The following is a 26548-nucleotide window of genomic DNA, read 5'->3' as shown; positions in this document are numbered from 1 at the left end:
TGTCACAGACAACTTTTATGAAAAATCCTTTCCTTAGAATTTTTCCTCCTGAGAAGCTGAGGGGCCTCAAGAACAAAATGTAAACAATGGTTATCTGCTGCTGTAGAATGCAGCAGGTGCATCTGTGATTTGGTGTCATAGAGTTGTTTCTAGTTAATGGCCAATCACAGTCAACTAGCTTAAACTCTGTCTGAGACAAGCTTTTGGTATCATTCCTTTCTATTCTTAGCTAGCCTTCTGATGAGAACCTTTTCTTCTGTTCTTTTATTATTCCAGTTATTCTTCTAGTTTTAATGTAATGTATATCATAAAATAATAAATCAAGCCTTCTGAAACATGGAGTCAGATGTTCGCCTCTTCCCCACTCCAAGAACCCCTGTGAACACCGTCACAAAGGCCTACCCATTTATTTTAATTAACCCCTATAAAGCTTATCTCTAATTAAAATCTTAGCTCCTCTAAAACCTCTAAATTCCTTAAACTTTATGTCTGACAGTGTCATCTTCTCTCCATGGGGTTGCAGGTCCTGCCAGGACCCTGCTCCAGGGCAGGCTCTCCACAAGCTGCAACTTCTTCTCGGCCACATCCACTTGCTCTGCCATGGAGTCCTTAGGCAGCATGGGCTTCTGCTCCACTTCCACTCCTCCATGGGCTGCCCTAGGGGCACAGCTGCCTCACCAGGGGCTTCTCCAGGGGCTGCAGGGAAATCTCTGCTGTAGAGTCTGGAGCACCTCCTGCCCCTTCTCCTGCATTGATCTGGATGTCTGCGGGGCTGCTTCTCTCACTTGTTTAGTCCTCCCTCTCACAGCTGCTGCACAATGTGTATTCCTTTTTCTCAAATGCATTCCCCAGAGGTGCCACCATCTTGGCTGCAGGGCTCAGCTGTGTTGTGTGGTGGGTCTGTTGGAGTCCTCTGGCATGGGCTGGAACTGGTCATGTCCAACACAGGACAGCCCTGACCTCTCCCCACAGAGGCTGCCCTATAGCCCTCTCTGCCAGCACCTCTGCACAACCACCAGGTACACAGAACCCAGTCCTCAGCTGGGGTTCACAACAGGTAATGACATTTAATGAATGGGTAGAACACTTTGATGGTGCTATTGAACTGCCAGGAGCTCCTTCACAGTGTCCCCTAAGCATCAACAGCTGGAGGGCACTTCTCCAGCCTCAGCTCTGCCCTCCTCCTTAGGAGGAGCAGGAATCAGAGTCCACTGAAGGGGCCTGGGGCTCCCTGACACTGCTGGAGGGCTTTAGCTTCTGGCTAGGCTGGGTCAGAGCTGCTAAATGCTTCTCCCAATGTGGTTGAGTTTGGGAGAGCCCTGGCAGGTCATGTGGTGGAGACAAAACCATAGTGTGCATTTTTGCAGTCAGAGATAATAAAGCCTTTTATGTGAGCAAGCACAGACCTTTCCACAGTTCTGTGGGAAAAAAAAAAACCCAACCTCTAGCCAACCTATTCACACAGACCTAGACTTGCTTAATGCAAAATATTTTCTCTATAATCATCCCCTTATATCCCCCATTTCCAGATTTTAAAGAAAGAAAACTAGCAATACTCCATGGAAAATCTGAGTCAGCCGTACCTGTCTAAGGCATTTTCTCTCTCAGGAAAATAAAAAAATAAAATCATTTCAGCATTGCTTGAAGGGGTAAACGTCTGCTGCTGGAGACAAGCCAAGGATTTTAGCTTTGCACAGGGCTGCCAAGCTACAAGTCTCTTCATCCACAGCTACTAATACAACTTGCTCAGTCATTGCTCCCCTGCTTTGGGAGCGGTGAGGTTTTAGGAAGCAGTTAACTGTGTGCTACTTAAGACACGTTAAAGGGATGGCAAGAAAGAAAATAAACAGGAAACTGTTCATATTGCCTCATTTCTTCCCTTCCCCTCTGCCCAATTCTGCAAAATGAAACCCAGGAACAACCCCAATTTTATTGTTTACTAGTAAATACTAGATAAAAGAAATAAAAACATTTCTAAAAATCCTTAATTATCCTCTTATTAGAACTGTGAGATTTTCTTATGGAAAACAGTGCAAGATTCACTTGGTGTCTAATAGGTTAAATGCATTTTTTTGAGGGTGGAAAAATTATTTCAGCTGAGAGGATAGTTCCAAGCTATGCTTTTGTAACTTCCCTGCAAATAAGAACAATTAAAAAAAAAAGTTTTAAAAGGCATACCAGTGATTTCTCAAATAAGCACTTAAGTTCAAAGACTTTGTTGGAAACTTAGATGGATTTTGGAAAGGAGCTTAAAGAGTTGGAAGAGAACAGGAGAGTTGAGCTGATTTGCTCAGTTATTTCAGCTCCATGATGGAGCTAGGGGGAATATAGCAAGAACATGATGAATTACCAGAAAAAGTGAAAGGTTTACAGATGTTCAGAAATTCTGCCTTAAAACCAAAGGCAGCACATTGGCCCAGCTGTAGATTTCCTGAATCAGCTCTAGCTTAAACTGAAATGCTACCAAGAGGAAAACATATCACCCTGAGCCAAGATAACTCCAGCAGACTTAGAAACTTCACGTTTTCAGGAGCAACATGGGAAGAGAAGTGGGAGAGTAAAATCTCTCTGAAGAGTACAAGGAACCTTTGGCCACATTTCAACATACCAATGCCCCCAGACACACTGACCCAAGGGAGAGAAAATGTGGTGCCAGCACATGGAGTGGGCTGCCCACGTGTTGTGGCCTGTTGTTAACAGGGATAACTAGCCTCACCTCAGCCTCCACCAGCATAGCACCTACAGGTAACTGTAGGTTAAAATCTCAAGGATATGCATTTTGATGTTTGACAACTTCCCTTGTTAACTAAAAATGTAGCATCTACCCCTACCATACTGGAACATTGGGCATACAGGATGCACAATGAGGGGTAAAATTAGACTGCATTGACTTTGCAATGTTTGACCTTCATTTGGCACAGACAGGTCTCTCTGTGCCTTCATTAGTTATCTGTCTCTGATGTTTTTTGGTGTCAACGCCCTACTTGAGAAAAAATGCATTTCTGAAGTGTTCAGAGAGAGCAGTACTGTAGCTGAAGTCACAGGACTTCTGACCTAAAACCCCCCACAATTATCCCTAAGTGGAGATGGAGATTATCCAAGCAGTGCTTTTGTTTTGTATTTCTGAACAGTCTGACCTGACATTCAGCAAAATTAAGGCTTTTGAGAAGCAATAGGGAATGTTGTAGGCAGCAAGCTGTCATATTTGAAAAGTAACATATTGCACTTCAAAGTTATAAAGTTATTGTGAACTGTCTTGATTTGTCTGAAATGCACGTATTGATATAAGAACCATAAATACCACCAAATCAGAAAAAGTCTGAAGGAAAATCACCACAATTTGCCCTTGGCTAACATAAAATCATATATTAAAAAATTAAAAATGCCTTCCAGTTTACTGAAGTATCACTTTTGCAACTGCCTTGCAAGGAAGGAAATGCATCTGGGGATCTCAGGTCTGTGCATTAAAGGAATTCCACAAGACTGTGGAGAAGGCCAATGCCCTTGACTTCCTTGGTTAGAGAACCAGGCACTACCACCCCGCTTGGCATGCATTATTTTTAGTAAATCTGGAGCTCCTTGATGACTGACAATTCAAGCAAGAAGAATTTCTCATGAGCCTTTGGGAGAACTGCTAGCTTAGCCAATATCTATTACATGCACAATCACATGGATGTTCTTGCCAGCTATATTTCTTTGAAGATGTGCCAGTACAGGCAGTACTAAATGGGCACATCAGGTTTTTAGTCTTTTAAGACTGTTAAGTCTTGCTAGCTCTGTTAATATTTTCCATGAAAATTGTTAGTCCTCATTTGTAAATCTGTGAGTCATTAGGCAAGTACATCACATTTACATCAAAATTTTGCATGCCCACCTGCTGTGTGGATGTCAATGGGAGCTGTAGCCAGCTGTATTGATTGTGTGTACTGCAGGTAGGATTGACTTTAGCATTTAAGTATGGCACTGAAAAAGGAAACAGAAAACCACAACTTCTGTCTAATTTAGGAATACTGCTGTTTTTCCAAATCTCTGTAGGGTCTGTGGCACTCACTCATGTACAGTGCATTTACACCACCCTTTGTTCAACTCTTATTCAATAATGAAATGCACACAACTGAGCGCTATCTCTTCTGTTCTGTGAGGGACCCTCTGCAATCCTGCAGATTCACCTTCAGACCTGAAAAATCAATATCTGAAGTGCTGTGGAAGTGTTGTGGAAGTCCAGAAAGTGGTCAAGCTGACCCTAACAGAGCAGTTCATATGGAAGAACCAGGTCCCTGAAAGAGCAGATGGCTTTGGTTCAAGATTGAGATGCAGATTTCCTTGCTGAGGCCCACATGTGCATATGGATGTAAAAGTGAGAAAGCAGTATCAGGATTCCTTCTCTCCGACGGCATCAATTTTGAACAATTTAATTTCCCATCTTGCAGACTGTTTGATGTGAGAATTTTTGGTAGCCTGTAAGGATTGTAGGTGGGAAGTGGGTTGTGTCAATGTCCTCTCATAACTTTTAAATTAGTTGGATGATATCAACAATTCCAAACTAAAAACACCCAACCACTTATCTTAAATAAAATTCTGAGTGCTGTCACTTTCCCATCTATGTCCCTATCTCTTGCACTCCCTGTGGTATGACAGAAGGAAAGCAAATTAGATAAAAGCTAAACATGAGCCAACTCTCTGAGTCAGCCACTGAACCACATGTTGTAAGGATTCAGAGGAAGAATTCTCTGTTGTACCAAAAAAAGAGAGGCTTTATTAGTTTCTACAGTTTTCCAAAAATGAGACAGCTTGATCTGGAACTGATCTGAAACTCATGCAAGGGCCTCAGCAAAATTACAGAAACAACCAGAAAAACAATTTAGAAAACTTGCTTTCCTAAAACTGCAGATTTATAGAAAATCACTTTCCATGCCTTTCACCAGAAATATTATTAGCTAGTGAAACTTTCAGAGCACCAGTAATTATGAGTACTGTTTGGTGAATCCAGCCATCTGGTTACAGGATAAATAAGCCATTGCAGAAATAAGATTTCTGTGGTCAAGACAACCCTAAAACAAACCTGGTTAAACAGAGGTTCATTGAATATTTCCTAATGATTCCTCTCTTTCTTAGTTTAGCTTCATTTTCCGCTGTTTCTCAAAGGTCTCATGAACAAAGAATTTCATTATAAAATTACCCAGGATCATGGCAAAACATCAGTTAAAGCCCAAATGAAGACCAAACTAAGTAAATATTATAGTTAGCCTCATAAGCACTGAGTGGCTGCCTGCCTGGGTGGTGAAATCCCATAGACATAGTAAATCTCTTGTTTATCTTACAGAAATGAAATGTAGGAGGAATAGAAGGCCCTTTGGAATTACATGCTATAAAACCCAGAAAAAATTCATTGGAATACAAATTTTTATTGGTTGCTATGTTTACATACACTAGAGGCCAGAAGAGGACAAATGCCTTCGCAATACAAATGTAGTCTGGTCTCTTGTTTTTCATACAATACTACAAAGACAACACATCACTCACTCTTCTTGAAAATAGCCCTTTTGCCTCCAAAGGTCTACTCTGAAAGCGAGAAGTTCTTCTTCCCTAGTTTTACTTCAAGTAAATGGCATACAACTACTGAATGGCCGATACAGAATGGAAGCTCTTTCTTCTGGGGTATTTCTCCCCTTGTGCTGTGACATCAAGGTTTACAATTCCCTCAAAGGTGGTAACTTCAGCATGTTCCAGAATTGGTGGGAAGGAGCAGGGTGAATCATCCTTTCAGGATTTTCCTCAGAATGGTCATGTTTAAGGAGCCATTATACCCCAACTGAAATAAGACAATTTCCCTTTCTTCTTACCAGAACAGAGCCTGATAATTCCTACTCCACTATGGAAAACTATAAATCTCCCTACTTAACTCCTTCAACACTCTAAGGAGCAGTTTAATTGTGAAATAGTAGTGTGTGGGGGGGGATTGAGTACAAGAGAGATTTTGAAAGAATAATTAGAGACATTATCTTAAAATAAGTTTGTGAATTAGTGAATAAGGGGTGAAAAAAAAAGTAATTGTCTGGTAGTATAAACTGAAATTATCATAATAGGTGAATAAAAAGTGGGAGATGATTTCTTCATACCAAATAGGAGGAAATAGAAAAGTCAGAGTTTGGAAACAAGAAGAAGCAATCACCAGTGCAGTAATCACAAAGAAAAGCCAGTTCCAGTTCAGCCTTCAAAGAGTGAAAAAAACCCTTGGGTCTGAAGGGGTAAAAATGTATTTCTGAAGCCCTGGCAAAAAAAACTTGTGCCACTCACATTCTGTTGGTTTAGTCATTTCCACAACAGCCTGGCTGCTCCTCCCAGAGGCAGTGGCAGCCTGGGCTCCAGGGGGGCTGGCACAGGCACACAGAGGTCCCCAAAGCAGTGAGCATCCTCCCGTGGGGGTCAGGACTGGAAACACATGCTGTGTGTGCCAGATCACACTGTTCAGACAGCTGAACTCACAATTATTTCTGCACATGGACACCCAGGTTTCCCAGTCACATACTGGATCACTCTAATTAACCACTCTGTGTTCTCCTAACAGAGTATCTGGTATAAAGCTCCTCACATTGCACTGTGTTCTTACCAGTGAGTGCCATCCTGGCCAGCAGTTACCCTGCCTGCTCCTCTGGGCTGCTCTTCCCCAGCTGGTCTCCAAGAGTTTTTACCAGACCCTGCATATAGTTTTGCTCTCTGGGAACTCTGGGCTGTTTCCTTGTAGTCTTCATCATGCTGAACCCTATGGGATACAGGAAGCAAAATTCTTAGGGACGTTTTAGAGTGGGCATAGTCAGACTAAGTAACTCTAGCAATATTCACCATACTGAACATCATTTATCAACATACCACTTTGAGGCTTCCTATTTAGCCTTAACTGAAGAGCCTCTCATCATGACACCTTTGGCCTAAAGGCTTAATTAATCTTAAAACCACAAACTAGGAAGTTGTTCAACACTCAAATAGAAAATAAAATAGGCATGATTTGTTATTTGTGATCAGGTTAGTGTCTGTCATTAAGTTAATTCAAAATGCCACATACAGTATGGCTTCAACTTTGTAATTATTATTTTAATTAATCCTAATATTTCTCTATAGTTGGAAATGTAACTGACTGAAGTATTGTCTTTCTAGTAATCAGACATGTGGAAGAGAATAAAAGTGATACAGCTTCAAAGGAGAGGTTGATTTTTCAAGCATGAAATGCAATTTAGAAAAGATGTCTCAGGAAGAAATGTCGCATCTGTAACAGGCAACTAGCACTATAGCTTGTCAGGATTTATGAAGAAAACAACTTTATTTGATATGTCTGAATTTTGAGCCATGCTGCTGTTGGCTTTCCTCTGAAGGACTTTAAATCAGAAAAGCAGGGGAAGGAGAGAATTTGCTACATCCTACCAGCCTTTTGCTTGAGAAGCGCTGTGAAAATCCCTCCACCCTTCATTTCTGGCATGAACCTTAGGAGACAGCAAGAAACAGCAGAGCCATTGGGACCCAGGAGCACTCAGTGTTATTTTTGCTCTCTTGTGCTGGCATGCAGCTGTGCCCACAAGAGCAATGTCACTGCTTGCTCTACAGCAACTGTATAAACTTTATTTGCTGTTTAATGTATAACTGTGTTCACTGTGTAAGCCTGTTCAAACAATATAAAAACAGCACAAAAAGCAATAAAGGTCAGATGAATGTGATGGGGTCCTTCTGAAAGTGCCATGGATACCATTAGGTTTTAGCAGCTAAGGACATTAAACTCACATTAGTGATCTGCGTCATAGATTAACTCACTCATTTAATTAATTCATGCCCAGCTGAAGCTCATTAGGGCAATGACAATCTACTCTGTACAAAGAAGCTCTTCTTTATCCAGCTAAGAAGGCAGATGACATTTTCACTACCATGAAGATGATTTTTAAGTTAAACTTTTAAAGAAAGCAATAAAGCAAATATGGATCACTGAGCACAAATTGTAGAAAGATATAGTATTTTTGGGAAGGTCTAATTCCCATCATTAGTAGATAACTAGGGTATTTACTTCTTTGGTACCCAAATGGCTTCCACAGACTTCAGCTGGTCAGAACAGAGGCATTCATGTAGCATGAAAAAGATCCAGGAAGTCTCATATCAGAAAACCTGAAGGGAGAATCAGGAAACTCAAAAGCAAATCTGCAGCTTCCAATGAATGGGCATCCTACCTCTGGCTGGTTTGGGGTCAGAGTGCAGGGGTCTGAGGTGCATGAAAGAATTTCTGCCAATGTGGAAAATTATGATAAGGGCCTTTTCTGTGAAGGTGACTGAGAAGTGGGGAGGAAAAGGAGGGGTGGAGGGAAGATGGAAATGTTTAAGGGATAAAGATGCTTTGCCACCTCTGGGCCCATTTAACCGTTCCCAGGTCTTCCCAGGAAGACCATCTGACACTACAGGGGCAGCTCAGGTAAGGGAGAAGAGAGTTTCTTCCCCTGGGACATCTTCCTAAGGTTTCTGCTGCAGCTAGACTCCTGCCACAGTGCAGCTTTCACCCTCTGCCTATCTGCCCAAAGTCACACACATAGATGATCCCACTGCTCTTCTTTTTAATTCCTTTTCAATTGGGTTCAGATCCACCAGCTAAATCAATCTTCCTTCTGACCACATCTCCCAGCTCCCTTCTTATACCCAGCTCAGAAGTGTCCATCCTAAAGCCCCATCCTCTTCAAGATGAAAAAGAAAAGCTGCTTAGCAATAATTGCATTTTTCTGGAAGAATGATGTACACAAATATCCACTTTCCACTCTCAATTTCTTTCATCATATATCATCTGAATTTCAGATCACAAGCTGAGAAGAATTGAAAGCATATGGCATTCCTGGCTTTATATAAACTCATGATGCATACAGGGCACTACCAAGACAAAATAGTGTTTGTAGTCAGTGGAATCTGACAAAATCAGATTCCATGATTATTGCATGGGGACACTACTGGTAGCTGCTTCCTCTACTGCTGCTATCTGAACACCTGTAGGTAGCTTCCCATTTTGTGCAACTCCACAAAACCCTTCTCCTGCAGGAATAGCTATCTGCATTTGACCCAGAGTCCTTTACAATCACCTTTGCCTAAAGAAGCTCCTATTCCCAACACCTGTGGAGTAGTGTGCTGACTGGTCAAAACATGGAATATCTAGGTAGCTGATCTGCAAATATTAAAGAAAAGAGAGGAAATAGAAAAGAACAGAGGGAACCCTCACTGGCGTCACAACAAGCCAGAACAAACACATGGAAATTCCTGATGGAGTTCAAGGTGAAAAGGTTGACTTTGTGGTATCCTCAGTACTTGCAAATAATGCTAGAATGTTGCACTTTGCAATTATTCCTTACATCTTGTGATTCTGGTGGGGAATAGAGTCCAGGTGAGCAAACAACACCTACAGGAGAAAGAGGGGTTTGTAGCTGACAGGTCAGAAGGTTGCCAGGTAAGAAGGCTCAAGGGGTCCCACATGTTTTTACTACACTGGCAAGGCAGCACTGCATGAATTACAGTTCCACTGGTCCTTCCCTTTCTCTTTGCTCACAACCAACTGTAGGACCACTACCAGCTCGTTATTGCCAGGGAGGAGAGGGAACTATAAAAAAGTGTTATGTTTCATGTCTAAGGGTAGCAAAGGATATAAATTATGTGCTTTAGATACCTACAGGTTCTACACTGCAGTCCATCGTCTTACAGGCTATCTCTGGTTTCTTGATGGCTTTCTCCCATTTCAGTTTTACTGGAAATTTCACTTCTTGATCCTAACCAGAAACACAGGCTTCTTCCTGCACTGTTTTTTTCCAAATGTGAATTTAATTTATTGAGCAAACAACTGCACATTTCACATTAGTAGATCACCTGCCTCTGCAGGTGGATAATGGAAAAAACCCAAAATGCAAATGGGTTTCATAAGAACACTACTAAAAATCTTTCATAGCAATTGATTACTACAATATTGCATGCATCAGTTGTGTCAACTATTCCTTGTACTTCCATGGCATTCAGGAGTTTCAGTCCCCAGAAGCAGGACTCAGCTCTGCTGAAGTGAGTGTGCGTGGGATGGGAGCCTTTCCCCTTGGAGGCAGGCTGGTGCCTGTACACAGTCCTCCACACCCTTCCCTAATTCCCACTGGTCTCATCCCCAGATCTGCTCCTGAGAGAATGAAACACCATGCCAGAGCAGTTCTAACAACTAGTTTCAGATTTGCCCTTTGGATGAAAAATATTGTCAGAAAACCACTTTTCATTTTGTGAGCTGAAAGTTTCTCCAAGAGATCAGCAGGTTTTGTCTGACCCCAGCTGAAAAGCAGCAAATTACTGAGCTGAGGGAGGTATTGTAAGAGTCAGACAACATTTTAAAGAAGCTTCTAAAATACTGTTCCAGTTCAGAAACTATCAAAATTAAATGCTTTAGTTTTCATCTAAAAAGTATTTGGGAAGAAACTATTCAGCAGATTCAGCAAAAGCTTCAGAAGTTGCTCTGGGCAGCCTGACACAACATGTCTGGATGAAGATGAGTTTTGACAGGAGTATTTCACCCTGTCAGAGCCTCTTCCCTCTTCACCATGCAGCTGACCTTCCTCCAACTAGAAATTCTCTCGGATTTTGTGAAAAAAGAAACACAGGCAATATCTGCATTATTTGCTGTTCCTCAGGAATGATTACCTGTCCCTGATCTGGTTAATGTTTATGATAGAGTCTGGGTTTATAACACTGTTCAACAGCTGAAAGAATATGAAGACAGGACACACTCTGTGCTTTGGAGATAATTGACTAGAGCAGGAATAAATATCTCCAAAAACCAGCCATATTTTGAAACAGTTACTGAGCATCAGATCTTTCACAAACTAAAAATTCAGAGCCCCAAACCCTGGCTTCTCCTTTTAGCTTGCCATCTCCAGCCACCTCCATGACCACCATCTCCCAAAAGCCATGTTAGTTTCTGAGGAGGAATAAAGAAGGTAGAAGTAAAAATAAAACCATACAAGTCTTCTCATTATAAGCAAAACAAGACTAGCAATGAAACTTGGCATGAAAATGCATTTTTACTGTGTAAGAGCTATTTCAAGTCATTTTTCTTCATCAAAAGACACAGGGTAACTCCTGTCTGCTAATATCAGTGCACTATTTGGCCAGATTGGGTTGGATGTATCTGGGTATGCCCAGGTTACTTGTGGTGATGGTCAAGAATTGCTGGGTGTGTTTGCCACATGTCCATGATCACCATCATGTAAATTGCAAAGTATACTCAATGTCAGCTAAAAACTGAGCTAAATCAGTGCTGAATTTGCACAGCTGTCTGTTTAAGTGTTAGGAAATGCAGAAATTCATGTGGCACTGCAAATGCATCTCAAGATGCTCTGCACAGATATCTTTATATTTTCCTTTGGGAAAAGCCTTTTTTGTTGAAAAAAACGCTGAATATTGCTTCTTTCAAGTATATGAATATCTGTGCTTGGAAGTAACACCGAGGCCTCAGAGTTTTACCTCTGGAGAAATATCATGCCAAATCACTGTCAGTGGAGCAGGACTCCACCAGTCCCATCCTTCACCAAAAAGCACAGCACTGCCATCTTCATCCTGGCATTTCCTAACAGCAGGAGTTTGCAGTTAATGTGTCCCCCTGAGGGGTCTGGCATGTGACAGCCCTTTCAAGAGTTCCAGGTTTTATCACCTGCAGTGTCCCATTTCTGAGGTGTCTAAGTGCCTAATAATCACTAGATATGGAAGATGTACATGTACAGAAGTTGATAACCCCTGAGCAGCTTCCAGAGTTTAAATCTCTTACAGACCACATCTCACAGCTCAGGGCATGAGGTGTGCAGACATTTTAAACCTGCAGAAGCCCAGGACCTTCCTTTGGTGAAAGAAGCAACCATTACTAAAATAAAGATCTAACACTAAGTATGTTCAGACCACATAATTTTAGAACATAGAAACAACAGGATCACTGAATCTTCCTCTTTCCTGTGGTTCTCCATAGGGAGCAATTGCAAACAGACACAGAGGGGAAGGAGATTTGTCCCCGTGAAAGGTAAAGAACTGTCAACAATTGTTCTCAAACCCACTCACATATATTTTCTATTCATTGCTCAAGAAAGAACATAAATCTACTCAATAATAAATGTATATGTGCAAGACAAACGAGTGTGTACTTGAACATTTTCCAAACCATGTTCTCCTGCGCTAAAGGATTTTATCAGAGATAGCTCTCCCCACTGCAATCACACAACTTCATCTTGGGAGATGCTTTAGCTTGTCCTAAGAGAAGACAGCAAACAATCAGACTTGTTGAGACACTTGCAGTTAAGCTTTTTGCACCCTTAGAAAGTAAATGGAATTAAATCCCAACTTCTTGAGCCCCGCCACTAAGAACACATCTGAAAACTTACCATCTTAACAGACATATGTGAAAGAAAATGGCCATATCAAATATTTCTTTCATATCAACTTTTTAAAGTAGCCCATTCAAGCTCACCTGCTCCAAGGCTCACCAGTTTCCATCTGTCCACTTCGTAGGCTACAGAAAGTGTATCATTAGCAGGCTTGAAATACAGGCAGGACTAGGGAAATCAAGGCAGCTACATGGATTCCTACTGAGATTCAGTCAGTACTGGGAAGTGTCAAGGTCTCTGAGGAGAAGAGCACAGTCCTGTGCAGTGCTGCAAGTCTGAGCACAGGCAGCACCATGGAGGGGTGTGAGCCACCTGCCATGGCTGTGGCGTGCTGGAGCACGGCAGATGGCCCAGCAGATTTGTTTGTTCTCAGTGTGCATTTTGTGTGCTGAGCTCTGGCAGAGCCTGTGTCTGGGCAGCCAGGAGGGAGCCTGCCTGCTTCCCTTGTGCTGGCTCTGCTGGGGCATGCCTGAGGACCAGGGAGATGACACCTTCCCAGGAGCTGAGTGTTTCAGGGAAAAGCCTCTGGACTCGTGGTGAGAAGCAGAGAGGAGTTTCCCTGCAGGATGAAATGAAAACCTGAAGTGTATGTGGAGACAGGGACTCCTGAGATCATGGCTTCAGAGTAATTTCTTGTTAGAAAAGTAGAATGATTTATGTTGGAAGGTATCTCCAATGTTGGAAGGTCATCCAATCCCACCACCTGCTCACAGCAGCACCAGCCTGGAATCTAGCTCAGGTTGCTCAGGGCCATGTCCAGCAGGTTTTGGATGTCTTCAAGGACAGCAGTTTCATGGCCTCACACAGAGATGTGTCCTTGTATTTCACCTCCCTGTAAACACTCCTTTTCATAGATCTCATTGGTGTTTCGCTTGCTACAGCCTGCATCCCACAACTTGCTTCTACCACTGAGCACCTCTGGCTCCATCTGCTCTCTAGCATAGTCCATTATGTAGGAGAGGACAGCAAGTGCAGTCTCTCCCTTAGCCTTCTCTTCTCCAGGCTGGAAAAGATCTGTTCCTCCAGCCTCTCCCCACTTGTCCTGGGCTCCCAGAGACCATCAGCCATCCTGGAGAGATGGCATGGATGCAGGGGGATGACACATCTCTGGCAGCAGCATCCTGTACTTTGGTCAGGGTAGAGCAACTGTGCACCCCAGCCTAAGAGAAGGAATCAGACTCCAAGCTGGATTTTGGAAGTGATAGAACATAACTCTCCTCAGGACCCAGAATGTCTTGACTGCATTGCAGAAAGGAACTGATGCTGGACTGGCAATAAGGGAAGGGACTCACTGCAGGGGCTCAGGGGACAGTACCACATGTGCCTTCCCTCATTGGAGCTGGAATTCTTGTCTGAGCAAGACATTCCCCCTTGGAGTGAGCCCAGACCTACTCTGCGGGGCTGGCAGGGGGCAAGACCAATGCCCAACATGAAAGCAAAGAAGAAGGAATTTGAAGGTGAAGGTCTGCTGTATTCTCACTTGGAAGCACTGGAGAAGGCACTTGGCACAATTGCACCTGATCTGTATTAGCACCTGCTCCAGCAGGTCACTACTGACCTGTTTCATGTAACCACTCAGATTGCCTTTCCTCCTGAAACACAGAGCTCCACAAATTAAATCTAGCCTGGAAGGGGAGAGTGGGATGCAGCTTTCACCAGCTCCACGCTGACATTTACTCTCAGAACTCTCGTAGGAGGGACTCTGTGCTCTCTGTACTCCAGAGGGCATCAGCAGAACAGCAACAACCCATTGTGTTTTAAAATAGCTTTTAGGGAAATTAGTCAAATATTTTAAAAATATGAAAGTGTTTCTCTACTAGAGAAGCAAGCATACAGTTCTTCTAATTTACATAATTAATTCTTTTTGGACTACAGTCAACCTGATTTCAAGGGAATTCATACTGGATGACTCCTGTTAATGTTGTTAATTCACTAAAAAATGATACAGTATTATTAAGATCTTTCAATAATAATAATACTTTAAAAACTCCAGAGTAACTTAGGGTTCAAAGTAATGACACCTAATATTGCAGACCAAGAGGACCAAACTGAAGGATTGCTGTCTTTCAGAATGCCACAGCAGTGCCTATCTAATCCTACTGCCTGCATAAAAAGAGAGCTACAAGTTCCTATGCAACATATTCTGATATAAAATATTGAAAAAGAGTCTCAGCAGATTTCAGGATGGCTTACATGATTGGATGAAACTGTTATATAGATGAGGAAAAAGAAAATAGCTATCACATTGGATATAACATTGGGGATTGATATAGATTAGATTTTATTTACTTCATTTTCCCTCTTGCACTCCCACACAAATTTCAGCAGGTGAATGGTACTTCCAATTGCAAGAATAAATTGCTCTTAAATAAAGTCATATTAAGTTGATTTGGTTTTCCTCCATTTTTTTTTTTTTTTTCCCTTTGGTAGCTTTACTCATAGCTGAACTTTTGTTACTCATCTTCAGTCTGAATATGTTTTAGGTAGCTTCTGTAAGCTGAGAAGCTATTGTTCATTTGTTTACAGAAAAACGGGCTGCATGTGCCTTGCTGCTTTTTTCAGTCTGTAAACAATTCAAACATTTGCTAGCAGTCTGGATCAAAACTTCTACTGAACTATTGTGCTTACCTTTGCACAGGTAAGAGGCAGAAGCCACGAGGGAAAGGATTTGCAGAAGCTCCAACAGCCCTAAATGCACAGAACCTTCCATGCTGTACCTACTGGTAGTTTCACATGTGCAGGCATACAGGCTGGAAAAGAGAGGAGAAGAAATGCTTCCATCCATTGCTAACCCCTGAGGAATGGCCCAGAGAAAAATTCTTCCAAAACATTTATCCTGTAATTGTAAAGCTTTTCTTTCTGAAAGATTCCTTCTTTAACATGCACTACAAGAAAATGCATTTTCTTTACAAGAAGGACATTGAGGTGCTTCAGCGTGTCCAGAGAAAGGCAACAGAGCTGGTGAAGGGTCTGGAGCACAAGTTTTAGGAGGAGCAGCTGGAGGAGTTAGGGTTGTTTATGCTGGGGAAAAGGAGGCTCAGGGAAGACCTAATCACTCTCCAGAACTACCTGAAAGGAAGTTGCATCAAGGTGGGTGTTGGTCTCTTCTCTCAAGTAACAAGTGACAGAAAAAGAGGAAATGGCCTCAAGTTGTGCTAGGACACATTCAGATTGGATATTCAAAAAAATTTCTTCACCAAAAGGATTATGAACACTGGAACAGGCTGCCCAGGGAAGTGGTGGCATTACCATCCTTGGAGGTATTTAACAGATGTGTAGATCTGGTCCTTAACTACAAGGTTTAGTATGGAGTTCTCAGTGCTGGATTAATGGTTGGACTGGATGGTGTTGGATTTATTTACCAACCTAAATGATTCTATGATGTATAGCATCTTTCCTCCTTGAATCCCCTGCCTCCTAAGGGGATGATCCTCCAGGATGGAAGGTGTTCACTGGGGCCTGTGAGTTTTCCAGGCCCTCAGTCATACCCACATTAGCACAGCCCCTGTGGCTGCTGCAGGGGCACACCCTCACAGGGGGTCATGTATAACACAGGTGGCCTGGCCATAGGGTCCAGCTCTGTGTGAGAGCAGGCTCTGGTGTGCTGCCTGCCCTTCCCTGTCTGCCTTTTGGCAGTGCTTGCACTTTGTGCCAGCCCACACTGTGAGTACAACAGTTTGTCCTTCAATCCATTGCTGCATGAGGCATCCAGTGACACCACTCTGGCTGAGGTGTGCTGAGTGCCACGGGGTCCTGGATGCACATCTCATCCCTACAGCAACCCCCAGCCACTACAAACAACAGTGCTGCAGCCTTAACTTTAAAGGGATGTCCCCAGAAATTGGCCCCTATTAATGGCAATGTAGGTAATTAAGTAATAGTGTATCATTTAAAACAAATATGCCAAATAAAAACTATTAAAAGTCCAGTATAGAGGAAGCAAAATACCTCACTGAAAAATACTAAATTGAGATCTGGCAGCAGCATGCATCCACAGCTGTCTTTTCCTTAGGTTCATGTCTAGTATTATGTATATGTTTCATTTCACTCACTTCAGTTACTTCTTCTGTATGAACTCATGCAGTTTACAGAAGTTAATGATGCACATGAAGCATTTCCCAGAGTGAGTAGCTAGATTCCCATTAGGAGGATGTGTAGAAATGCAGGCAACTCTTAGGACTGTTGTAAGAAAAGGCCAGGTCTGGCCATGCATATACAGCAAAAATCAAGTGCCTGCCCAGAAAAATTGTCTTCACTGTTTACTCTGCACCATTCCTAAAGTAATAACACTTGTCTGTCCTGGTTAATGTTTTCTAGAGGACGTTTTGCTTTCATAATGCTATTCAACTGTATAAATAAGGGAGGGAGCTGCAGAGTAGTCCTGGTGAAGAAAGCAGGATCCTAGGGAGCTGCTGTAAGTAGTGATTTTTTTGCTTCCTATAGAGACTTTAAAAGTGTCTCCTCTTGTTGAAGGCAATCAATTTTAAATCTGTTCTAGGGTTGTATCTTATACTGACATCTGTCCTATATAATGAGGTTTTTATTGTGGCACCTGGATATAAAGGACATAGGCATCACAACCGAGGGAATGAGTTGCCCACACATTGTCAGGTCACTGGAGGAAGGATTGAGAATCTAAAAGCAGAGCAAAGTGTCTTGTCAGAAAGCAAGCAATTCCTGGAGCCAAGGAATCCTAAAAGGGGGACTTTCCTTGATGTACCTCCTGCTAGAAATAGGCCCTGATTCATTAAAAGTCTGAAGATGGGTGCTTAGAACTTTTTTAAATATATTGATGCTTATTTTTAAGTAATTCTGGTGATTTTTATACTGAAGGTCTACAAGAAATACCATTGCTTAGGGAATGGTGCATCTATTGTCTACTTCTGTTTTAGATGAGACATCATTGAGGTAATCATCAGGCCCATTGAGAGGGAAGTGGAGAAACTGGTGATTTTTCACATGTTCAGAAGATCACAGGGAGGTCAACATTTTTAATGAGCCAGAAACCAGTCTGTGGTTAGGTGTACACTGGAATGTAGAAACTGAGAACCTGGTCTGATCTGTTCTTGCAGAGAGAAGAAAATCCCCTCTATCCTAACCACTGCACTTTTTTGTCTACTTTTTTATTCTCTTGGAGTCAGTGATGCTTCATCCCTGAGTGTGTGCAGTGACTCTGGTTCAACAGCAAACACTCATGGTGGCCTGGTAGAAGAGTGAGAGCTTATGTTCACCTGTTTCCAGGTAAAAGGAGTCTTGGAGGTGAGTGATGCCACTTTCTGGGTGAGTTCTCCAATGCTAAGCTGGCTCACAGAAGATAGAAAAAACACAAAACAGCCCAGGGAATGAACAGTCACATGCATTTCTAAAGGATAATGTAAACTAGGCAACTAGGTTTCCACATTTCTGCTGCAAAAGGAATTACTTTTAATGAAATATTCACAGTGGTTGGATTCTTTGAACAGTGCAATAGCCTTGGCTTGTGTTTGCAATCTCCTCAGGGGCTCAGGCATAGAGGTATCAAAACTCTGAATGACAAGAGAAGTGATTGTCTAGATGATCATTTGGAACAGGCCCTGAACCTGTTCAGGTGCATATGATTAAATAAGCAGAGCTTTCTGGCCAGCCAGGAAGGCACAGGTGAGTTTGTGGTGCTCCTTTGAATAGGTGGCCCTGGACCTATAAAGCCTGGACCTATGAAGCTTCATCACCTCAAAAGCCTAGCCAGGCTTCTGAGGTCATGGTCTCAGACCCAGGTATGGCTAGTCAAGTCTTTCTTTTGTGATTTTTGTGTGCTTAGGTGATTCTTTTTACAAGTCTCTAAATAGCTGATATTTAGTTCAGCAGACACCACTGGTGGTTGTGGTGCTGTAACTTGATGTGCCTGGTGCCCCCACAGTGCTTTCAGGAAACAAATTTCTCAGATTTCCTTCTTCAGAAACAATCAGGAGGGAAGCAGCACCATCTGGTGAGCAAACAGCTTTTCTAGTTATGCCTTCATATGTTTTTGAGTAGTGCAAATTTTCATGTTGCCTAAAATGAGATTATCAGTGAGGACCCCCTATGGGAGTAGTATGGGATGAATATTCATTTCCTGGAATATTACATGGGACTCTAAAGGCAGAAAGTTGTCTCCAGAATCTCTTCAATCATAGAGAAAGAAATCAGCCCTAAAATGGACAAAATACCTATATCCATAAAGAAGCAAGTTCTGTCAGTCAGAAAACTGAGTCCAGCCCACTCCCAGGTTTTCTGGTAGAATTATTCTAAGGCAACTTTAGCTATTCCCAGTGTTCTCCGTTTTCTTTCTGAGTTGCACAGTAGGGCATATTGTGCTAGGGAAGAGGTAATATATTCAGCAAATGTTATCACCAAGTCTATTACAGATAAATTGCTGCAAACACTGTCTTCCAAGTGCTGGCATGCTCTTGTATCATTGTCTGGTTTGATTGAAAGCTCTTCTTTGAAGACACCTATTCTTGAACACCACAAATAAACTGTCCTTGTGTAACACACACAAAGAAAAGAGGCAGAAGTTAATGTGTTTCCTTCCAGGCTATTCAACAAGTCAGACTAGATTTGGAACTAGAATTGAAGTGCTTTTCACTCCTACTGCCATGTTGATGGATAAACTGTTTTGTGGTTTGTTTTTTTTTTTTTTGGAAATTATAGAAGTAAAGGTCTTAAAGAGCTTTCTGCAAACTTAACTCCTCCTGTCTGGAAATTTCCTAAAGGCTTTACCGCACAGGTTCTCAGCCCTTTGCTTTTTAATAAATCATTAGCAACTATGCTCCATAGGAAAATCCATCAGTCTTTAAGACCATATGAGAATCTGCATCTTCAGTTTCCTCCTGAAATGGTGTCTGTTGTCAATTTGTCAGTGGTTGATCACTTGCTAACCCAGAAGCCACAATAACATGCAATGAAATAGTAAGTATCAAATATGAAATAACAAGCCACAATCATATTCTGAAGGTTGAGAAAGTGCAAATCTTATTATAAAAGTACCTTTAGGTTTCAAAACAGGGACTAATGAAGAGGACCATTTGTATCTTGAAAGCTTAAACAACAAAACAAGACCTCTACAAATCACAGCTGCTAAGTCTTTTATAATCTTATGCCTTTAAAACTAACCATTATCAAGATTTTTGTGAGGTCTGACTCATGAGTCTTGACTGTTTGTGATTGGCCAGTACTGAGTAACAGATGGATGATTCAGATTGTATTTAATTATCTGTGAATTCAGAACTGTAATAAAATGAAATTAATTCCATGAAAGTACATAAATTAACTACAAAATGTGAACATGTTGTAACTACATAGAGAAAAATATATCAGGATAAGGAAAATTGCCTTCAGAAACTGTAATTAATATTTTACAGAATCCTTACAGCAAAACTATTATGTATCCTTTCACCATAATTTTGAGGTCAAGCCAGTTAAAATCCCTTTCTGCTTTGCATTCCAAATAAATAGAATTGGCATTTTGAGGCAAATAGAAAAGCCAAACTATCAGGTGTCATATTTTGTAATAAATATTAAATGTGATGAGATAGAGAACAGGTGGCAACTTATGTTTAAAATGAAATGTTTCTCTTTTTTGGTATTCATGTTCTTCTTAACAAATTATGACTGCAGCTGAGTAAATAGTACATAGTAAATAATTTATCCACAGGCAGCTTCTGAATCAGCCTGCTGGGTATGTGGAAATAGATTAGGCTTAGTTCTGATGCTTTTGTTTGGGAGTTGATTTGTCTTCACAGTCTGACTAATACACTGGCTCACTGATAATAGTTCTTAAAACTCAGAACTGGAGCTCTTGTGTTGAGTTACAAGTATCTAGATACATCAAGAATTATTTCAATGTCAAAATCAGAAGAGACCAAACTATAACTTAAAACTACTGTGTACAGTAATTGAAAATGTTGCTACCAAGAACCCAACCATTACAGTTCTTACACTTGTCAGTAATGCTGTTATTGCAAATAGGCCTTCTTTTTAAAATTACTTATAACAAACATATAAATGTTTGATTATAGCTTGAAAATGTTTTGTTTTTCTCATGAGTCTATCTGTAAGTGGATATTCAACTACTAATACAAATTGCACCCTCTGATGATGTAGAGAAAGCAGGACCATAAGCATAGCACTTTTTGACGAGGCTCTCAAGTTGAGTCATGCCAGAGATGAAAGGTGCAATTGGTGTAATATGTCTCTCTGTGCACAATTTTAGCAAATCTGGCTCATTATCTCCTCAAACCCTGTGCAACTCTTGCACCATTTCTTTGCCCTAGATTCCTCCTCAGAAATGAGGCCTATTGGGACATTCATACCCCATTTCCAAGGTCTCTTTTTAAGAGCTTATGGAGTACAGAGTGTCAGCTCTGCAATGAAACGTGGCTACCACAGCCAAGTGTAACACATTGATAATCCCTTCACCCTTTCACCAGTGGAACAGCTGATAAAAATAAAGCCTTGTTCTTTGTAAATGGCATTGATTACTTCTGCTGTGCTGAAAATGAACCCACTCCAACAGTTTTGTGTAAGAGACAGCATGTTATTTCAGGTTCTTATTTAAAACATTACATTATTTCTATTCAGAAAAAAACCCACCTATTCCTTAGAGAGGTAGGTGCTTATATCTGGTTTGCTACTGAAGAACAGCCCCCATTATTTGTCCTTTTTTTAAATAGGACACCTTATCAGCCTGACCAAAAGTTTATTTAAAGATCTCCTGCCTGCCTGTTTGCTCAGATTCTGTTTCCAGGTAGCTACTGATTGCTGCTCACTTGCATGAATTTCCTCTTTCTCCCCTAACTCACAAGACACCAGACCTCTTCTAAGATGAAATTTTAATAAATTATTCAGACCATTAATGTCAAAAGCAGAGTTGCACCACAGCCTTTCAGCAATTAGCCAAGAGGTGTTTTGTGATGGGATATGCTCCATTCTCCAGCCTGCTGAGGGTGCTGTGTATTCAACTAATCCATGCTGAATTTTGTCTTTGCAGGTATTTAGGGTGGGGGTGGCAGAAAGAGTTGGCAGAGACTTGCCAGGAGGCCTGGGAAAATTTTAAAAAAAAAAATCTGGCAAGAATTGGAGATCATGGAAACTGAGGACAAAAGAAAGAGATAAGACTTTTTGATTCAGTGGTAATGAGAGAATAACTCTTTCTACTTAATTAATTACTTACCTCAGTAACATCATGTCCTTTTTTTTTTTTTCTGTAGGATTTTAATACAAGAACATGAAGACCACATTCTACCTAAGTTTGCTGCTGGCTGGGTTTCACACTGCTGCCCACAGTCAGCTCCCACCCAGTGACCACAATGGACATGACCCAAATGACCCTAAACACCACATACATCATGGAGGTGAAGCGATGGCTTGCCTCAGACTTGTGCCAAACAATGCTGACTTTGCATTCCAGTTTTTTAGGGAGGTTGCACAGGAGGCACCAAATAAGAACATTTTCTTCTCTCCTGTGAGCATCTCCACTGCATTTGCAATGCTGGCCCTTGGGGCTAGATCAGCCACAAAGTCTCAGATCCTGGAAGGACTCGCCTTCAACCTTACAGAGATTCAGGAGAAGGAGATACATGAAGGCTTCCACAACCTAATCCACATGCTGAACCATCCTGAGGGTGGAGTCCAGCTCAACATGGGGAATGCCATCTTTGTAACAGAGAAGCTGAAACTCCTAAAAAAGTTTTCAGATGATGCCAAGGCTCTGTATCAGCTGGATGCCTTTACAACTGACTTTACCAAACCCACAGAAGCTGAAAAGCAGATCAATGATTATATAGAGAAGAAAACACATGGGAAAATTGCTAATTTGGTCAAGGACATGGACCCACAAACTGTAATGCTTCTGGCTAGCTTTGTTTTCTTTAAAGGTAAGTCTCCTCTAGGGTTCACATTCTCCCTATTCATTCTTATCAACAACCCTAATGTCGCCTACCTCAACTAAAAACTGGTCTGGGGAAAATTTCCAATGCTCCTTGCTGAAGGCCAGAAGATCCCCTAATGGCACAGTGGAGGTGGTGGAGGGGTAACAGGAGGCAGGTAATGGGCAGGCAACTGGAGGCCACACAGTCTTGTTTCTCTCTGTGACAGCTCCAGGAGCTCTGTTCCAAGCCACAGCCTTCCAAGCTGGGTTTAACTGTAACTCCAATTGTCCCATATTCTTCTCATTTTCAGTGAAGGCACTGAGACTTATATAGGACCTCATGCCTCTTTTTAAATTATGCATGATTCAATAGCCTAATTTACTACATACTCCTTTTTTTCTCCCTATCAGAGTCCTTTATACAGGCACATTAACATTTATATATGGGAGAAGCTAGTGACGAATAGGGGGGAACATTTTAAGGAACAAAGCAGAAACAATGTGCATTTCTGATGTGGGTTAGATGTGCCCTTAAGCCCAACATAACACCAGTCAGATATGAGATCCTACAATATTTTATCTACAAATATGATTAAAGTCAGTAGAAATTATTGCATGCAGTATATGAGTACACAGATGATATTTACAGAAAGCCCACAAAGATCTCCTGAACAGAAAAGCTGTGGTAGGTACAAAAAACCCCATCTAATTATTTCATTACTGGCATCTGAATTATAAATTGAAAGTGGAATACAATGCACTTTTTTGAACAGGTAAAAGATCCTTGCATTACTGTGATACACATTCTAAAGTGTCACATTTGAAAATTCAGTATTTAATGCATGGAGAAACAGGTAAATATTACTAGCTATAAAAAACTTAGACTATGATGAGATAAAACATTGGATATTCAGTTAAATTCTCCTTCTCTGTATCAGGCAGCTGGGAAAAGCCTTTCAAACCAGAGCATACTGAAGAAAGGGAGTTCTTTGTGGATGCTGAAACAACTGTGAAAGTCCCCATGATGAACCAGATGGGCAGATTTGACTTCTACTTTGATGAGGAGCTGTCATGCACTGTGGTACGGCTGCATTATAATGGCAGTGCTACTGCATTTCTGGTTCTGCCTGCAAAAGGGGAAATGAAGAGTTTAGAGCAAACTCTGGACAAGGAAACCATCCAGAAATGGTCAGACCATCTCTTCCAGAGGTAATCTTCTGCCAGTCAGCTGCAGTGGCACCTAATTTGTAGTATTTCTTCTTTTTGGGGAATGCAAACACTGTGATTGTGGTGATTCTGGGAACTGAGTGGGTTATTTTTGGCTCATATGCCCTAGTTGTAAAAATCTTCCATCTGGTTGGTATTTAACTATTCTTTTGTCGGTGGATGAGTGACTTGCTGCTCTCCCAACCAAAGCAGAGACCATCCTATTCCTACCTAAGGAATAGCAAGCCTAGACTAGTGTTTCTAAAATACTCCATGGACTGAAAGGAATGGTTGCAATTTTAAGTCAAATCTTCTATACTGAGATTTCAGCTAGTGTGTTTTTCCTCTCTTATGTCACTGATACACTGTGACTCAGGCATAAGTATGAACCTTAAATAAACCATAACTTACACAGTTTGTAGTAGTGCTTACAGGCATGATATGTCCTATACAATTATCTTGCAGCATTCAGTTGTTGTTAGAACAGGCAAGTGATTAATTGTGGATGTCCTGATTTTCTGGCATTTTGTTTTGAAACTATAAATATCTAATGAGTTTCTGTTAGCTTCAACCATTGACACCAACATCAGCTAATGCATTTTACAGCCTTGTTTGTCTGGGAGAGATCTTAGCAACAGTAGATGAGTAATATCAAGTTAATATATGCTTAATTTACCAAGCTCTGCCCTAATTCACAATTAATAAGGCTGTGCAGTTCACACCCATCTATCTCAGTGCATCATCACAGAAATACCAGCAGTTAGTAAAAACATAATGGATAGCAAACTGAATATGAGCTAATAATGTGATACCTCAAATATCAAAATTAGAATGTATCATTCTCAGCTGCAATATCAGAAAAACCCTTATCTAAATGAATTTGTCGTGCAAGGTCATTGAGGATGAATATAGGAATAAGTTCTCCATGGGAGAAACTGTGAGAACCAAATGGCAATTTCTGTTTTGCTGTTTTGTTGCAAAGCAGCAAAAGACTTGAGCTACCTAAAGGGTAATCACTGCTGTGGGTGACTGAGGACCCCTGGACAGGGTGTGAAAAGAAACCCAAGATAAATCATACTGAGCAGGAGCTGCCTGCAGACAGCTCACACTCAAAGGCAAACTTGATCATGGCCAGCCCACAGGAGGAAGACAATTAGAGGACATGGAATCCAAATGTGCAGGCAGCAGACCTTTCCCTGGGGCCATGCCAAATGCCCCAGTTATGCCAAAAATACTGATTTGATTTGAAATGCTGGGATTTGCCACACTTCTCCCCAGGCAGACTTTGTCAGGACTTCCCTTCAGCTGTCCACCTTCCTGAGCATCATGGGCTATCCTTTGTCTCTGCCTGTAAAGAGGGGCTCTTGCTACTGTTCTACTTGGCAGAGTGCTCTCAGATTTCCTGAAAAAAACACCAGATAAATACTATTATGATTGCTATTTTTATTATTAAGTATGATAGTGCTTCTATCACCATGAGAAGCACCAGCAATTGAATTGGTGCTCACTGTACATTCAGGGTCCAAACCCCTGGGATTTGATGCTCATGGGAATTAAACAGATTTCTCACCATCCTTTATATTGCTGAGAAATCCTTCTCACCACACTTTGTGTTTCTCCTCTATCTAACAGATCTATGAACTTGTATTTCCCCAAATTTTCTATTTCTGGGAGCTATGAAATAAGTAACACCCTTAGGAAGATGGGAATTGTGGATGTGTTCACCAACCAGGCAGATCTCTCTGGCATCACTGGCACCCCAGATCTGAAGGTTTCCAAAGTAAGTATTTTCCATTCATGCAGGAAAATCCATAAGTGGTAGCAGCATCCAGCAACACCAGGTATCTACAGCTCCCAGCTTCCCACCTTGCCTGCAGCTGGGTCACCCAGGCCTCAGCCTGCAAGCTTAGAAAAGGAGATTGGCTCTTGGTGACACTGGAGATCAGATTGGATTCCTGCATGTCTGTTTTTTACCAAGAATAGTATTGGCCAAAATTTTTTGGGCAGTATCTGAAACATGGGAGGAGCATCAACCCCTGACTCCTCAAGGAAAACCACTAATGCTCCCAGGCACAGCACAACCTGTCCTTCTCACCCTGGAGACCCAGTTTTGGAGGCACAGACACAGAATTACAGGTGGAGCCTCTATCCTTCATCCAGTACTTTGGACTTTTTTTAGGAGATCTCCATAGCTCCATTCTAACCCTCATTTAAGCAGCCATGACCACAACAATAGAGCTCTTCTGCCTCTACTCAGTTCTCAATGGATCCCCCAAAGCAAGGCTGCTTTAAAAGGACTCTGATTAATTTCTCAAGAGGCTGTTGACTGCCCAGAGTGACTCTATTTTCCTTTTTCCTAGGTTGTCCACAAGGCTTCTCTGGATGTTGATGAGAAAGGCACTGAGGCAGCAGCAGCAACTGCTGTTGAAATAATGCCAATGTCTCTTCCTCCAATCATTGAATTCAGCCATCCCTTCCTCATGCTGATTTTTGACAGAGATACAAACAGTACACTCTTCATAGGAAAAATAGTTAACCCAACTAGTTGAAGTGACATGTGAATTTTGTTTGCTACTACTAATTAAAGATGTGAAAATGCATTACATGATTTATTTCCATTTGTACCAGCTCATATATGGTTCTTTGTTAGTAACAGTTTTTATTTTATGTCATCATCAAAAACTGTTGGTATTGACACTTGCTGAAGAGGAAGGAAGAAATTGTTTTAAATTCAGCTAGAAAATAATGCCTTTTTTACCTGACTGAAAGACCTAAGCTTTGCCAGCATTTGGAAAGAAATGTTTATATTATAATGGAAGACTCCTGCTTAATACGAGGTAGTCACAGGTAAAATTATGAACATCCTTGCAAACAAAGCAGAAGTGGTTGCAATTTACCATAAGTAAATCTGAGATGGGAAAAGTTGGATCAACATTGCAGGGTCACAGAAAGCTGAAGCTCCTAATAGATTCAGCACTGGGAATGTGAAAAGCGGCCTTCAACAGCCTTCTGTACCAGAAACCTTTTATCTTTCTTAGTATCA

General features: G+C 41.4%; 1 protein-coding gene across 1 annotated transcript; it reads left to right on the top strand.

Annotated features, from left to right (window-relative positions):
• Positions 1 to 21657: 21657 nt before the first annotated feature.
• LOC129121651 (alpha-1-antitrypsin-like) lies at positions 21658 to 26054 on the top strand. The gene is made up of 4 exons (XM_054635041.2): positions 21658 to 22306; positions 23238 to 23508; positions 25138 to 25285; positions 25866 to 26054. Exons 1-4 carry the CDS (start codon positions 21658 to 21660, stop codon positions 26052 to 26054), a joined length of 1257 nt encoding a protein of 418 aa, XP_054491016.2.
• The last annotated feature ends 494 nt before the right edge of the window (positions 26055 to 26548 follow it).

This window comes from Agelaius phoeniceus, chromosome 6 (genome assembly GCF_051311805.1).
Source record: "Agelaius phoeniceus isolate bAgePho1 chromosome 6, bAgePho1.hap1, whole genome shotgun sequence".
Taxonomy (NCBI): domain Eukaryota; kingdom Metazoa; phylum Chordata; class Aves; order Passeriformes; family Icteridae; genus Agelaius; species Agelaius phoeniceus.
Note: the sequence above shows the minus strand (reverse complement) of the source record. Positions and strands in the feature narration are given on the sequence as shown.

Bases quoted from the DNA above. Each gene is read 5' to 3' on its own strand.
- LOC129121651 (XM_054635041.2), top strand. From the start codon at position 21,658: ATGAAGACCACATTCTACCTAAGTTTGCTGCTGGCTGGGTTTCACACT. The intron at 22,307-23,237 runs GTAAGTCTCCTC...TCTCTGTATCAG, and splicing joins TAGCTTTGTTTTCTTTAAAG to GCAGCTGGGAAAAGCCTTTC. The intron at 23,509-25,137 runs GTAATCTTCTGC...TCTATCTAACAG, and splicing joins TCAGACCATCTCTTCCAGAG to ATCTATGAACTTGTATTTCC.